Raw genomic sequence first — 17,253 nt, forward strand, 5'->3', positions numbered from 1 at the left:
ATTTTCTTTTACAGGTAAAAGAGCTAATTACTTTGGGGCAATGCCCCGCAAAAGGCCCTTTTAAGGGCTATTGGTAGTTTAGTTTAGGCTAGGTTTTTTTTTATTTTGGGGGGGCTTTTTTATTTTGATAGGGCTATTAGATTAGGTGTAATTAGTTTAAATATCTGTAATTTGTTTATTATTCTCTGTATGTGGGTTTTTTTTTTTTTTTTGCACTTTAGCTAATTTAATTTAATTTAGTTAATTGTATTTAATTTAGTAAATGTATTTAATTATAGTGTAGTGTTAGGTGTTATTGTAATTTAGGTTAGGTTTTATTTTACAGGGACTTTTGTATTTATTTTAGCTAGGTAGTTATTAAATAGTTAATAACTATTTAATAACTATTGTACCTAGTTAAAATAAATACAAACTTGCCTGTAAAATAAAAAGAAACCCTAAGCTAGATACAATGTAACTATTAGTTATATTGTAGCTAGCTTAGGGTTTATTTTATAGGTAAGTATTTAGTTTTAAATAGGAATAATGAAGTTAATTATAGTAATTTTATTTAGGTTTATTTAAATTATATTTAAGTTAGGGGGTGCTAGGGTTAGGGTTAGACTTAGATTTAGGGGTTAATACATTCAGTATAGTGTCGGCGACGTTGGGGGCGGCAGATTAGGGGTTAATAAGTGTATGTAGGTTGCAGCGACATTGGGTGCGGCAGATTAGGGGTTAATAAATATAATGTAGGTGTCGGCGATGTTGGGGGCAGCAGATTAGGGGTTCATAAGTATAATGTAGCTGGCGGCGGTGTTCAGAGCTGCGGATTAGGGGCTAATAAATATAATGCAGTCGGCGATGTTGAGGGTGGCATATTAGGGGTTAATAAGTGTAAGATTAGGGGTGTTTAGACTCAGGGTTCATGTTAGGCTGTAGACATAAATTTATTTCCCCATAGGAATCAATGGGGCTGTGTTAGTGAGTTTTACGCTGCTTTTTTTGCAGGTGTTAGACTTTTTCTCAGCCGGCTCTCCCCGTTGATTCCTATGGGGAAATCGTGCACAAGCACGTACGACCAGCTCACCGCTGACTTAAGCAGCGCTGATATTGGAGTGCGGTAATGAGCAAAATTTTGCTCTACGCTCACTTCTTGTCGCATAGCCTCTAATGCAAAACTCGTAATCTAGAAGTTTATTTGTAAAAGAAATCATTAATAGAAAAATTATGAATTTTGGAATTTTGAATTTGGGGATTTGTACATGTAATAATAAAAAAAACTTTCCCATTTACTCTTATTATCAAATACAGTTCTTTTTATTGGTATCTTTTGTTTACAACATAGCTTTTTTTCCCTTCAAAACCATTTTTAAATAGGCTCAGGAGCGTGCACATGTCTCAAGTGTTATATTTATTAAGTTGTTACAAAAACATTTTTGTAAACACTGCTGCTGTATAGTAGGTATGCTCTCATGGTAAATGTACTTTTGCTTATAGAGACATAGAAATCAGTGGGGGGAAAAAAACACATAAAAAATAGACTAATTTGAAAAAGCTAAAAAAGCAACATTATTTTTTGCAAGTCAATTTTTTCAGATATGAAGCATTTTAAAGGATAGAAAATTGCAAAAATAAAATGTTTAAATGTAATAAAGTATTTATTATAGCACTGGTGCTGGCATAGAACTATGGGGCCAAATACAAGGCTTTAGAAAGTTTATCTAATGATTTCCCTAGAAAAATCAATATAGGCTTTAAAGGTGAATTTTGCAGAAAACAAAATAGATAAACTTTTCTTAAGGATTATGATTGACCCTAGGCATTTAAACTCTGCAAAGGGCTTAAACTCACAGCAGGCTTGGACTGACCATAAGGCATACCGGGCAAATGCCCGGTGGGCTGCAGCTGCCTTAGCTCCGCCCACTGTTACAGCACACATGGAGTGATTTTAGTTATTCTCAAAATGTTATTTATGTCATGTGATTGATGTAGTTTGGTAGGGCTGTGGGGAAGTCGGTTGCCTTAGCCTCGCCCACCATTACCGCACACACACACACACACACACACACACTGACTAGGCTGGACTTCTACATCTACTGTACTGCAGAGTGAAGAATACCCCTGAAATGGAGTATAGAGAGGTGGTTTTCAATAGACAGTGGAAAAGGTGAGAGCTCTAGAAATAAAGAAAGAAAATGCCATTCAAACAGTTTGTCTGAATGTCAGGACTATGGGGTACACAGACGGAGGGCCACAGACACAGAGAGGCATAGACTGAAACTTAGCGACAGAAGAGAGAAATAAAGCATATAATCTAACAGAGCAAGTGCAGACTAATAAAGCAAAACAAACACATTTTTTATTTAACCAATTTCATCACATTTATTGGGAAAATAGGTCAAATTGCTCAATATTGTTATCATGTTATTTTTAGAAGTATATAGCCGCCCATAGCACTTCCTATATCCTTAACCAATTCTTTTGTATACTCTAATAATTCTATGTGCCAATTACATAATCTATGATTATTTAATAATATCGATAAATGTATAATATACGAATGTCATCAGCCTAATATTTCACAATACCAATATGTGTTTTCACACTAAGACAGTATAGTGCTAGTACAGGGAAGGTGACAACAAACTATACATTCTTTATGTTTTGCCATATTTACGATTAGAAGTTTTAGACAGTGCAATCATAATAACCACGCATAACTGAGAATTTATTTGGAAACCACATAAATTATCCCTCTATGGTAGTAATCCATCCATCATTATCAGAGTAACACAACACATAAAAACAGTGGAACATGTCATGTTCATATAAACCACTTAGTGCAGTAAGGGATTTCAAGGAATACTTTTACGATTACATTTATACATGTCTTGGGGTGTTATTTGTGCAAAAAATGCTTTTGCTGTTGTTTATAAAGCAGGTATTAATGTCAGAACATGATATGAGCGCATACATTGGAAGGCAATTTGCTTCCTATATGTACAATAAACACAGTATTTTAAATATGGAATAATCTTAAGAACAACAATGAGAATCGAATCAGTCTAAATTCCATAATCCCACGTGAAACTGCAATACATTTGTACTATGTCGGACACTGACATTGCTTACACAGGGATTATACTAGTAGTAATACACCTGATGTTTGGTAACATGTTTGAACAATGACAAGGAGAGAGTTTGCTTGCTCTATTAAGCAGCGGTGTTCCGGTATAGTGTTACTTTCCACCCGGAGATTTGTTTATCCGATTGGACAATGCCAAATAGGGGTATGCATGTGTGGACCAATGAAAGTGGTTATTTGGCATGCGCGTGTGTGTGTGTGTATCGTAATTACAGAGTCCTATGTGGACTCAGACTTATATATGAATCGCAAGTACTACAATTGATGATATATAGCAATAAACCTTAATTGAATGTAGTTTGAGACACATATAATATATCGGATGTATTAGCGATTTTTCTGACAGATGCACATTTGTTTGCCAATGCACGTCACAATACAGAGAAACACCAGGATTGGATAATAAGTAGGAGTATCCTCAAAGCCGAATTTGATTGGCTGATAGGTCTATACTTTGTGCTATATAAAGGGGTGGCACCCGGGCCTCGGTTTGTCTATAGCATTGAGAAAGGCTGATAGTACAGCCGAAACTAGTTTGCTGCTTAAGATATTGTGCACTTTTTTGCACGTTGGTAATTGTTGTTGTTTTTAAATTAGAGTCCATTTGTCCCTGTCACCTGAAGCCGAGGGAGCTGCTATCGGCCAGGAAACAGGGGGACTTATGTGACTTAGTTTTAAATGGTACACCAGGTATTTAGGCCAGTATTAATTATACTAAATAAAGGTTATTTTTTAACTATACTAGATAGGAATGAGTGCTAGCTTAAACCACCTACTTTCTGGAGGTTCTCTTACCTCTTTTTCTCCCTACTGTTACATTTCAGGTGGGTAAGCACCGGAACAATTACTAGTTCCATATATTCCTAGATACACTTAACTAGTGCCAGTACTCTTAACTTTTTCTTTTTCTTATTTTTAGAAGTACAACATATCTATCTGGTCATTGGCTTGTAACTGAAATCAGATGTGACTTGTCATAATGTTTGAAAACGGCAGAGATGCCAGCCTAACCTTCAAACTGGAGCATCACATCTGGACTAGGTGCAGACACAGAAACACTGTATGTGTAACAGATGTGTGGGTCAAGCAGGAGCTGAAGCACAGTACGGTGTGGGCTGCGGCTGTGTGACATGACATCATGACATATGATGTGAAACTGCAGTGCTGGAGGTCGGCTTGCCAGTTGCCCTCAAAACTTTAGTGAGTTAGAGCACTGAGCAGCTGCCAGTCAGATCCAGGCACGGTGCAGTGAACGATGCTGGCACGTGTGCTGGGGAGGAATCAGTGTAGGAATTAGTGAGAGTTTATATTGTTGTGATTTTCTTTCTCCTTATAGCAGCTGTGCCTCTGCTGTGGTGTTCTGTTAGGTTTGCCTACCGCGTTACGTTTGCCTACCTACTGTCACACCTACAATAAACTTGCAAATACTCTGTGCACGCATGTGCTCACTGCCAAATATTACAGAACACCGTCCACAATTTTGGCACTAGCTGGGGACATGAAAATATCAGTGCAAAAAAGGCAATATGCTCTTTTATTCAGTATATTGAATATTATTATACTGATGTATTTGATTAAAGGAGTCAACGTATTTCAATAAAGCAGACAAAATATAGGAAGCCCTGGAAATGTGAATACATGGGAGGGGCATTTGACCCCTGCATAGGTAAACCGTGATAGGTGAAAGATGGGAAAAGGAGGGGCTGACAGAGAGGAGTATATAAAGTGGGGAAGTGCCTAAAAAGAGCGCCAAAATCAGTTACAAGGTCTGTGGGGGAAGAAGCACCCTCCCTTAGGTAGAAGGAAGACATGTCGCAGCAGGTTGGCAGAGTGCTTGCCTTGTGGAATAGCAGTTATGGGTACCTCCTGGATTGGCAGGAGAGAGGTTGGTGAGGAATGATTTGGATAATGGAGAATCTGTGACTGCTATGGGCAAGCTAGGTTGGGTTTAAGTGTTTTGAGTTACTTATAACTTGTTATATGTGTTTTATAAATAAAAAGCTGCGGCCTTTGTACCCCATTTCTGGTGTTGTGTCTTTTATTACAGGTAAATACCTAGTGGAAGGGTCAAAATAGTTCCAAACATTCCCTTTTATGATGAAACGCTTATACATGACAGTTTTTTTAAACTATTTATTATGTCTGCTTTATTTAAATAGTTCACTCTTTAATCAAATACATCAGTCTAATAATAATATTCAATATACAGAATAAAAGAACACAGTTGTAGGAAGCATTTTTTGCCACTGATACAGTATTTTGATGTCCCCAGCTAGTGCCAAAATTGTGGACGGTGTACCATAATATTTGCCAACTGCGGCAGTGAGCGCATGCGTGAAAGGGGTATTTGCAAGTTTATTATAGGCGTTGTGCTCTAATATTTGCCGTCTGCGGCAGTGAGCGCATGCGTGCAAAGGGTATTAGCAAGTTTATTGTAGGCGTGGCCATAAGCATTACGTATGTAGGCAAACATAACGCGGTAGGCAAACACAACAGAACATCGGCACTGATGCTTGTTTACACAGGAAGTGTTGCCTTAGAAACCTCTCTCCTCCTTACACTTCCCCCTTGCGCGGTGCTGTGTGATCCTCCAGGAGTAGGAAAGAACTCTCTGAAGGTAAGAGGAGTACAGCACATTAAAAGTGTTTTTAGCTGCAGAAGGAGCATTTACAGCCTAGTAACTTGCACACTACAGATTAGCAGCATTGTGTTGCTTGTCACCTTACACTATTTTATGCTCCCGTATTTTATGACAGCACAACTATCTCCCATAATAGGTCTTCGTTGGGGAATGCTGCAAGAGAATTAAAAATGTATACACTGTTCTTCATGTATTTTCAGTACTGGGACAGGAGGTATATGTAAAGTGTATTTATTCTCCAGTTTCTGTGCATGTTTATCTTTGTATATGTATTTATATGCATTTATATGTGTGTGTATGTATGAGTGTATGAATGTGTATATATGTATATATATATATGTGTGTGTGTGTGTGTATGTATATGTGTGTGTTTGTGTGTATGTATGTGTGTGTGTATGTTTGCGTATGTGTGTGTGTATATATGTGTATGTACAGTGGGGCAAAAAAGTATTTAGTCAGCCACCAATTGTGCAAGTTCTCCCACTTAAGAAGATGAGAGAGGCCTGTAATTTTCATCATAGGTATACCTCAACTATAAAAGACCAAAAATAATAGTATAGCTGCACCACCAATTGTATTAAAACATCATGTTTTTATTTAGCCACTTTAAAACAGACAACGTTTCGGACCCATGTCCTTATTCATGTCTAACATTCAACTCTAAAAACAAACCTTATAAAGGCTGTAGCACCACCCACCACACCTATTTTCACCTGTGTTCACTTAATACAAAATACATTTTACTTTTGTGTTACGTAATGCCATCTAGTGGCCATCATTAACATCTCTTGTTGCATTATCATACTTTTTCAACAAAGGACATAAAGAAAACAAAAACTTTTTTCATCATTGTTAATTATACATCAGGTTAATATACTCAGTATAGAAAAGGAATAAATATAAACTTATTATCTTTATTCATTGTATTGCAATGTATCTTTTTCATAAAAAAACATAAAAAAGAGATTTTTGCTTTTTCTTAACTCTCTTTAGACATTGCTAATTCAAATATCTTTTGACAAAAGGCCAATCTTCATTATTTCCCTTCCAATTAGATCATATTAAATGATCATCTTAAAAAGAGAATAATTCTTGGAGTTGATAAACAATTCTCAAACACGTCCTTCAACAAAGGATATAAAAACAAAAAGGTCAACCCAAAAAGAATTCTCTCCTTTATAAAAATTCAAGTTTCCAAAACCCTCCACATAATCAGCATTAAATTAGGGAAAATATTGACTAAATGAATTAAAATTCAAAAATATGAAAAAAAAACCTTTCAACAAAAGATACCCAAAGAACAGAGTAAATACAACCATCCGTATCCCTGAAGTTTTAAACCCAAGGCATTTTATGAAAAAACTTGTCAGTAAAACTGCTATCAAGAACCTAATCATCCATACTTACTGACACACACTCCAATCCATTTCCCTATTCATTCCATTGGGTGTCATAGTCCCCAGTTCATGAATCCAGTACAATTCTCTATACTTTAACAGCTTAACCCTATTACCACCCCTCCTAGGAAGATCTATATGTTCCAATATCTGGAATCTCAGCTGATTGATCTGATGCCCAGCAGTAATGAAGTGGTGAGATACAGGGGCATCCAATTTACCTGTTCTAATATTACTTTTGTGTTGGTTAATGCGCTCCCGTACCTTCTTGGTGGTCTCGCCAACATACCCCAGACCACATGGGCATTTAATCAGATACACCACAAACTTAGAGTTACAAGTATAGTAATCTCTAAGTTTATACTTCTTACCCGACGAGGGGTGTGTAAAAAAGGGGCCCCTAATGATACTATTGCAATTTTGACAATTAAGGCATGAGAAACATCCCAAGTTTTTATGCCCAATGTGCCCCTGGGTAATCCTACTCCTTGGGCCCACATCAGCTTTGTCCAATGTATCTTTAAGGTTCTTACCTCTTTTGAAGGCAGCCATAGGGGGACTAGAGAATTCTTCAACATTGGGATTAGAAATTTGTAAAATGTGCCAATGTTTTTTTAGTACTTTTTGTATTTGGTTACTCCAAGGCGAATAATCATTAACAAAGATCATTCTTTTATCTTTCTTATTTCTCATCCTGTCCTTAAGTAATTCTGTCCTAGGGATCTGCAATACATCTTCAATCCCCTGTTCAATTAGGTTACTTGGGTATCCCCTCTGTTTAAAATGTTCACCCATTTCCAATAATCTCTCTTTTACCAGATTTTCATCTGAGACAATTCGTTTTACTCGCATAAATTGGCTTTTGGGTAAACTTTTTAACAGTGCCGGGGAATGCGCACTCTTATAGTGCAATAGATTGTTATAGTCTGTCTGTTTTTTAAAAAGATCAACAGCTAACAGCCCATCTTGTTTATATACTGAGGTATCAAGGAAATCAATCCTTGCCTCACTTATGGTCAGTTTGAACTTTATATGCTGTGTAGCACTATTGAGATCTTTAACAAACTGTTCCCTTATTTAATGCTGATTATGTGGAGGGTTTTGGAAACTTGAATTTTTATAAAGGAGAGAATTCTTTTTGGGTTGACCTTTTTGTTTTTATATCCTTTGTTGAAGGACGTGTTTGAGAATTGTTTATCAACTCCAAGAATTATTCTCTTTTTAAGATGATCATTTAATATGATCTAATTGGAAGGGAAATAATGAAGATTGGCCTTTTGTCAAAAGATATTTGAATTAGCAATGTCTAAAGAGAGTTAAGAAAAAGCAAAAATCTCTTTTTTATGTTTTTTTTATGAAAAAGATACATTGCAATACAATGAATAAATATAATAAGTTTATATTTATTCCTTTTCTATACTGAGTATATTAACCTGATGTATAATTAACAATGATGAAAAAAGTTTTTGTTTTCTTTATGTCCTTTGTTGAAAAAGTATGATAATGCAACAAGAGATGTTAAAGGGACAGTATACACTCATTTTCATATAACTGCATGTAATAGACACTACTATAAAGAATAATATGCACAGATACTGATATAAAAATTCAGTATAAAACTGTTTAAAAACTTACTTAGAAGCTGTCAGTTTACCTCTGTTGAAAAGGTAGCTGGAAAGCCCACTGCAAGTGGCAGATAAGACACTCCCCCCCTCCCCCTTCTTTTGCATATGAAAAGACCCTTTACACAAACAGGAGCAAGCTGGAGTAGGTAGTCGAGCGTATTCACATAAAACTTTGGGGCTTGGTTAGGAGTCTGAAAATCAGAGCAATGTTATTTAAAAATAAGCAAAACTATACATTAATTAAAAAAAACAACTTTATGGGCTATATAAATAGATTATCTACAAAACATTTATGCAAAGAAAAAATGAGTGTATAATGTCCCTTTAATGATGGCCACTAGATGGCATTAAGTAACACAAAAGTAAAATGTATTTTGTATTAAGTGAACACAGGTGAAAATAGGTGTGGTGGGTGGTGCTACAGCCTTTATAAGGTTTGTTTTTAGAGTTGAATGTTAGACATGAATAAGGACATGGGTCCGAAACGTTGTCTGTTTTAAAGTGGCTAAATAAAAACATGATGTTTTAATACAATTGGTGGTGCAGCTATACTATTATTTTTGGACTGTTTCTTGGGACCTTGGTGCAGGTCCAATAGTTGGCACACCTGCAAACAAGTTTTGCTACACCCTTGGTGCTTGGGCAATTTCTGACTTTTCAACTATAAAAGACAAAATGTGGAAACAAATCCAGACAATCACATTGTCTGATTTGGAAAGAATTTATTTGCATATTATGGTGGAAAATAAGTATTTGGTCACCTACAAACAAGCAAGATTTCTGTCTCTCACAGACCTGTATCTTCTTCTTTAAGAGGCTCCTCTGTCCTCCACTCATTACCTGTATTAATGGCACCTGTTTGAACTTGTTATCAGTATAAAAGACACCTGTCCACAACCTCAAACAGTCACACTCCAAACTCCACTATGGTGAAGACCAAAGAGCTGTCGAAGGACACCAGAAACAAAATTGTAGACCTGCACCAGGCTGGGAAGAATGAATCTGCAATAGGCAAGCAACTTGGTGTGAAGAAATCAACTGTGGGAGCAATAATTAGAAAATGAAAGACATACAAGATCACTGATAATCTCTCTCGATCTGAGGCTCCACGCAAGATTTCACCCCGTGGGGTCAAAATGATCACAAGAACGGTGAGCAAACATCCCAGAACCACACGGGGGGACCTAGTGAATGACCTGCAGAAAGCTGGGACCAACGTAACAAAGGCTACCATCAGTAACACACTACGCCGCCAGGGACTCAGCTCCTGCAGTGCCAGACGTGTCCCCCTGCTTAAGCCAGTACATGTTCGGGCCCGTCTGAAGTATGCTAGAGAGCATTTGGATGATTCAGAAGCGAATTGGGAGAATGTCATATGGTCAGATGAAACCAAAGTTGAACTGTTTGGTATAAACACAACTCGTCGTGTTTGCAACCAAAGAACACCATATCTACTGTGCAGCATGGGGGTGGCAACATCATGCTTTGGGGCTGTTTCTCTGCAAAGGGAACAGGATGACTGATCTGTGTACATGAAAGAATGAATGGAGCCATGTATCATGAGATTTTGAGTGCAAACCTCCTTCCATCAGCAAGGGCATTGAAGATGAAACGTGGCTGGGTCTTTCAGCATGACAATGATCCCAAACACACCACCCGGGCAATGAAGGAGTGTCTTTGTAAGAAGCATTTTAAGGTCCTGGAGTGGCCTAGCCAGTCTCCAGATCTCAACCCCATAGAAAACCTTTGGAGGGAGTTGAAAGTCCATGTTGCCCAGCGACAGCCCCAAAACATCACTGCTCTAAAGGAGATCTGCATGCAGGAATGGGCCAACATACCAGCAACAGTGTGTGACAACCTTGTGAAGACTTACAGAAAATGTTTGACCTCTGTCATTGCCAACAAAGAATATATAACAAAGTATTGAGATGAACTTTTGATATTGACCAATTACTTATTTTCCACCATAATTTGCAAATAAATTCTTTCCAAATCAGACAATGTGATTGTCTGGATTTGTTTCCACATTTTGTCTCTCATAGTTGAGGTATACCTATGATGAAAATTACAGGCCTCTCTCATCTTCTTAAGTGGGAGAACTTGTACAATTGGTGGCTGACTAAATACTTTTTTGCCCCACTGTATGTATATATATATATATATATATATATATACACACACACACACACCAGTGTGTGTATATATATATATATTTTCCATTTGATATACAGTTAAATAAGAAATGGGGGGGGGGGCTGCTTTGCCTTTAAATGCCCAGGCCTATTTTTGGTCGCAGTCCAGCCCTGACTCACAGTAAAATTCAGCTGCAAAGCATCAGCGCACTACTTGGAGCTAGTGGTGATTTGCCGCTTGTCATTGGCTTAACAGATATGTTCAGATAGGTCCCTGTAGGCCATGATTAGCCACTTTGCAAGGGCTAAACAAATTCTAGAAACACATAACAAGAAATGAGTGCAATAATAAAAATGCTCATTACAGCATTTTCTTTTAGCATTTTTATGTCCATTTTATAACTTAAAGGGATACTAAACCCACATTTTTTCTTTAATGATTCAGACAGAGTATGCAATTTTAAGCAACTTTCTAATTTACTGCTACTGTCAATTTTTCTTCGTTCTCTTGCTATCTTTATTTAACAAGCCCATTTTAGGTTCAGCGCCATGGATAACTCTTGCTTATTGGTAGCTACATTTAGCAAACCAATAAGCAAGCATAACCCAGGTTCTCAACCAAAAAATCCTGCTTTTTAAATAAAAATAGCAAGAGAACGAAGAAAAATTGATAATTGGAGTAAATTAGAAAGTTGATATACAATTGCATACTCTATCTGAATTATTAAAGAAAAAAAATGGGTTTAGTGTCCCTTTATGTTTCTAGAATATCAAACAAATAGACGGGCGCCTCTTGTGCGTATCAATCAGATGCATCAAACAGGGAAGAATTAAACAATACAAATGGGTACTCCTATTTAGCAAGAGCACCCCAGTGTGCTAGTAGATGCAAACTGATAGATTGGGGTGTATCAGTGTGTTAGTAGATGCAAACTGATAGATTGGGGTGTATTAACTCACCCACATATATATATATATATCAGGAACAGTCTCCAAAGGTGCTGTTTATTATGCTATACCACACTGCTCAAGTTAAAAAGTATTTTATTTAAAAACACAAATAAAAACAAAAGCAGTAGGTATCTGGGGCATCAAAATGTTTCTCCTTGACAATGCAACGCGTTTCTTGGTCTTAAATAAACGGCCGTTTCATCAGTCATAATGGACCACAATAATCAGGTCTTTTTAAATATAGCATTAACCAATTGGAATCAATAATTGAACACAAAGGGAGTATTCATCTAAATACAAAACATGTAATGTATCTGTTTAGCTTTATTATTCACAAATTACAAATTTTGATGAACTAAAATATGGTCATTTTCAAATGTTTTTTTTAAATGTTGCTTATCTATAACATAACATACAGCCATCAGAAATAGATTTACAAACTTCTTACCTAAACTGGACCTGGTGTTTGAACGTTCAATTATTGCCCTCTTGCTTGGATTATTCAACACTGATCTCTTGGCGAGAGAAATATCTGCTGTAACTCTAGTGATTGATATCCTCAAAAACAAAAACAAAGAATACTAAAAACAACATACATACAAAAGACATCAGAGTTAAATGCTATTAAAATAAAACATAGGTGATATTTTTTTGGAAATTAATGATTTTGGCTAATTAATTTAATTAATTTTATAACTTTGATTGTGCTTATTTTTCCTTTGTATTATTTTTATTATGTACAGAAAAATAATAAATTTTTTTTTTATGTGTTTGTTATAAAGCTTAAAGTTACACAGCTGTTCCCTAGCACTATATCTGAGCTTGTGGATCTTTATTGCTTGCTATTCGTGTGATTAGGAGAATAGCACTTATATTGCAGGAATGCCGAGGCTTTGGTGTGATAGTATGTACTTAAAGTTTGTCTGTGTGATCTAATTCATTATCACATTTTATTAATAAACAAATTATTATTGCTATGTGTTTAACCTCATGAATAGGATTAGACGCAGAATTACGCTCATACACACTGTCAAGCTGGCACCATGAAGGACACCGTGGGGGAATGGAGCACAAGGTGCTTGCCTCCTTCGTGCATAAACATTTTGCTTCCCCTCCCCAACCTGTAAATATAGACCTACACCCCTACGCACTATATTACACACATATTTATATTATAATTAACCCTTCTTTCAGGCAATAACACATCTTTCTGTAAATTTAACTCCTTAAATGCCAGTGGCAGTTTTGACCCCTTGGTGCCGGTGATACCCAGTTAATGCCAGTAACTCAAAGCTATTTTATCCTCCTTCCCTACCGCTAACACAGTGGTGAAATGAACCCCTTAACATAACACACACACAGTCATGGTCATTGGTCACATTTTCATACACAGTAACACACATGTACACAACCAGGCCTAGATTCACCAACGATTGTAAGATTTTGGTAATATTAGCTTTAGGATATTTAATGACAACCTAAGTGAGAACTTTATACTCAATTCCATTACAAAATGAGTCTCTTTTCACCTCAAACTAAATTTTGCACCCATGGTAGACGTGTCTATAAAGAATGTGTGTGTACAGTACAAAGCCTTCTGTAATATAACTAATAGACCATGTACACATGCATTCCAGCTGTGACTATATTTAAATACATACAAGTAAAACTTTGAACTGCTTACTTTAATCAGAATAGTTTATTTATTGATAAATAGCCCCATGTTTTCTACATTAAATTGCTGATAAGTAAGTTCCCATGCTTACCTTACAAAAGCTGACTGCTTATTCAGCCAATCAGCAGATACAGAAGAAACGGCTATGGCTGCTAATTGGCTGATTAACCCACAGGTTGTGCTTGGTGCATGGGTTTGCCTATGTGTTTAACTCGTTATCAGTGGTTATACACATAGGGCACTGAACAGTTTGTGAAAATATAACTTACTTTAAAAAATAAAACAGCCTTTCATTATTAAAGGGACACTGAACCCAATATTTTTCTTTCATGATTCAGACAGAGCATGCAATTTTAAGCAACTTTCTAATTTACTCCTATTATCAATTTTTCTTCAATCTCTTGGCATCTTTGTTTGAAAAATCAGGAACATAAGTTTACAAGCCAGACCATTTTTGGTTCAGCACCCTGGTTAGCATTTGCTGATTGATGACTACATTTAGCCACCAATCAGCAAGCGCTACCCAGGTTCTGAACCAAAAATGGGCCAGCTTGTAAGCAAGAGAGCAAAGAAAAATTGATAATAGGAGTAAATTAGAAAGTTGCTTAAAATTGCATGGTCTATCTGAATCATGAAATAAAAAAATTGGAGTTCAGTATCCCTTTAAGTCAATTTTATTTTTGCAATGATTACCATATTGTATGTGCTGTATAGAAAAGTTCTCTAGTCAGACTGTAATAAATGTTTCTAAATGTTTTCCTTATAGATAAATCATTTTGGAAGTGCTTGTCCAAATAAAATATGCCTTATTACTGTACAGTTTGGGAATTACTGCCCTATGTAATACAGCAAGATAAGTTAGTAAAGTTTATGATACTGTTTGTTAGATAAATTTTTCTGTATTATGTACTATGATGTGAATATTTTATATATATATATACAGGTGGCCCTCGGTTTACAACGGTTCAATTTGCACCGTTTCAGAATAACAACCTTTTTTTTCAGTCATGTGACTGCTATTGAAAAGCATTGAGAAGCAGTGCATTGATTAAAATAGCCAGTAGGTGGAGCTGTCCGCTTGTGTTTCAGCAAAGATATGCAAGCCAAGCAAGCTGAAATTAATAAGTTTAACCAGACCTGAGCTATCGAGCAGCTTGCAAAGGAACAAGATCTTCCTGTCTATAAATCAGTCCAGATTGGAATGCATATAAAGAACTGTTTGCAGAAAAATGCAAGTAAAGTCTGTGTTGTGTGATTATTTTATTAGGTTTATAATGCTGTTTAGCAAATGTTTTTGTTCATTTAACTTAGTTCAATTATATATTCTGTGTTGTGTGATTATTTTATTAGGTTTACAATGCTGTTTAGCATTTAAAGTCTTCATTTCAAAGCTTTAAAAATAATGTATTAGGTGCTACTTATGCCAATTTTGAGAGGGGCCTGGAACCTAACTCCCTCACTTCCCATTGACTTACATTATAAACTGGGTTTCAATTTACAACGGTTTCAATTTACAACCATTCCTTCTGGAACCTAACCCCGGCGTAAACTGAGGGCTACCTGTATATATATATATATATATATATATATATATTAATATATATAAATAAATAAATTCATATATATAGAGCAAGCACTTTTTTTTTATTTCATGCTTTAGTCTTCTTACTCATACAAAATAATCATACAGACACAGCTCTTCGTTTCAACTTTGCTGCGTTTGTTCTAATGTTTCGGCCCTTACTTGGGCCTTTGTCAATAAATATATTTTCTAAAATGCTAATAAATATTTACATTTTTTTAACAGTACTTACTTTTAATCCCCCCTGACCACCTCGATGCACTATTTTTTTCTTTGGGTGATGTATATTGTGCTCACCCAGTCAGCATTGTTGCCACACGGCTTATTTTAATGGACTGGCATGGTGTAGTTGAGCGACACATGCTCTCTATTGTCCAAATGTTGTGCTCTACAGGACGTGCAAACCTGCGGATTTGTTGTAAATATATGGAGTGAGTATTAGCTACTACATAGAGAGTGGGTGGGACTGCTCTCTACGTCACTACACTACAGAAAAGGAAATGGAAGGAGAGGAGGGAAGATCACCACTTGGTAAAATAATAAAAGTTATTCTTTTTTATATATAATGTCAAAATCTTAAAATTTTATTTGGAGGTTTCATTGGTAATATCATATAGGTTCAAATGGTACATTTAAAAATGATATGATTTACCATCAGTTTAAAATACTGATTAAACGCTTCAATGCGCACAATGAGCTAGTGCTTGTCATGAGCATCGCAACCTGTAAGTGGGGTCCACGATAAAATGCTGTTTTCGAAGATCTCCCGCACTACAGGCCTTGGCGGCCTAGTGGGCAGTCTTTTGTAGCTGCAAGGGAGCTGGATGGGGTGAGGTTCCTTAAACCCCTCAATCTCAGCTTCCATAGCAGATACAAACCACCAATATCCCTCATTTGAAAGAGAATCGCCTGCTGTGGTGGTCTTGGAGAAGTAATACAAAGCAAATGTTTAAAAATAAAGTAAAATAAAAACAATGGAAATTTACTTGGGAATGGAATATTATATGTGCAGTAAAACAACACCTGGTTGGAATGTCTAGAGACCCTTAATAAAGTTTATTTTCTAGTAGACAAGTCCCTCTCTTAAAAAAAAATATGAATTTTGTTTGTATAGTCAGCTGAACACTGTGGTAACAGTGAACACCTTGCAAAAAAATATCTAATTTCTGCAGTGCACAATGGGGGCTCTCTAATTTATATTATAACCCCCAAAATATTGAGAGGGCCCCTATTTCACATGTGGCTACCCTTGAAGATAATTTAGTAGGGTGATCACAGTAACAGCAGTGGCCAGTGGGCCATTTTCAATATTATTTACTCAAATCTACGCAAAAATAAAATAAAAAATAAAAAAAAATCTACAGCTTTTTCACATGCAGTGAATTAAAAATGTCATTATGACATATTGTGAATCTGCTGGGCCTGCTAAAAATATATATATATATAATTTGTGTCGGTCACTCACTGAAATTTTACTTACAATAGGGTTTAAATGTAAGTAGGAAAAAAAATCACACAACTGGTTCAGCACTGGGGTGAAAAAAAAGGCTTAGCAGTGAAAGGGTTAAGACTGGCACAGAATGGTTGTATGTTTTTAGCAGTGTAGAGTTACAGACATGTTGGCCCATGACATTTATTAATATAAACTCTCATTTTGTTTATTATTTAAGAGCTAAAGCATCTTTATTTTGTATGCAAATTTAGATTTTTTGTAAGGAATTTAAGCTAAATGGCTTTATTAGATTTTCTTATAGAAACCCCTCTTATAGAATTAGTCAGTCAGCTACTGGGCAGGCTAGCTAACTGCAAAGCACGCGGCTTGACTACAATTGAAACATACGCATCAATTCAATGTAGAGAAAGTTATTTGTAAGATATGTTGAGGACATTTTTAAGGCATATAAACAAACAAGAGTCAATGTTTAGAAATTTAGACAAGAAGTTGTTGCATCCAGTTTGATTTAGCTGCATTCAGAGAGAAAGCTTTTGTTGTGCATCAAAGCGACATTACTGTGCAGGATATGTTATTATTTAATTACTATAAGTAGGTATTTTTTACTTACTAAGCTTTTTTAAAAAAAAAATAAAATAAAAAAAAAATAAAATAGTATAATTCACACTTC

The 17,253-nt window shown here is 36.0% G+C and overlaps 1 protein-coding gene across 1 annotated transcript in view; it reads right to left on the reverse strand.

The window, feature by feature from the left end:
- Nucleotides 1–17,253, reverse strand: part of CACNB4 (calcium voltage-gated channel auxiliary subunit beta 4) — a 555,359-nt gene that overhangs the window by 10,799 nt on the left and 527,307 nt on the right. Inside the window, exon 10 of the mRNA XM_053698302.1 lies at nucleotides 12,322–12,431. Coding sequence (XP_053554277.1) covers nucleotides 12,322–12,431 — 110 coding nt within the window. The remainder of the gene's footprint in view (nucleotides 1–12,321; nucleotides 12,432–17,253) is intronic.

This window comes from Bombina bombina, chromosome 1 (assembly GCF_027579735.1).
Source record: "Bombina bombina isolate aBomBom1 chromosome 1, aBomBom1.pri, whole genome shotgun sequence".
In the NCBI taxonomy this organism is placed as follows: domain Eukaryota; kingdom Metazoa; phylum Chordata; class Amphibia; order Anura; family Bombinatoridae; genus Bombina; species Bombina bombina.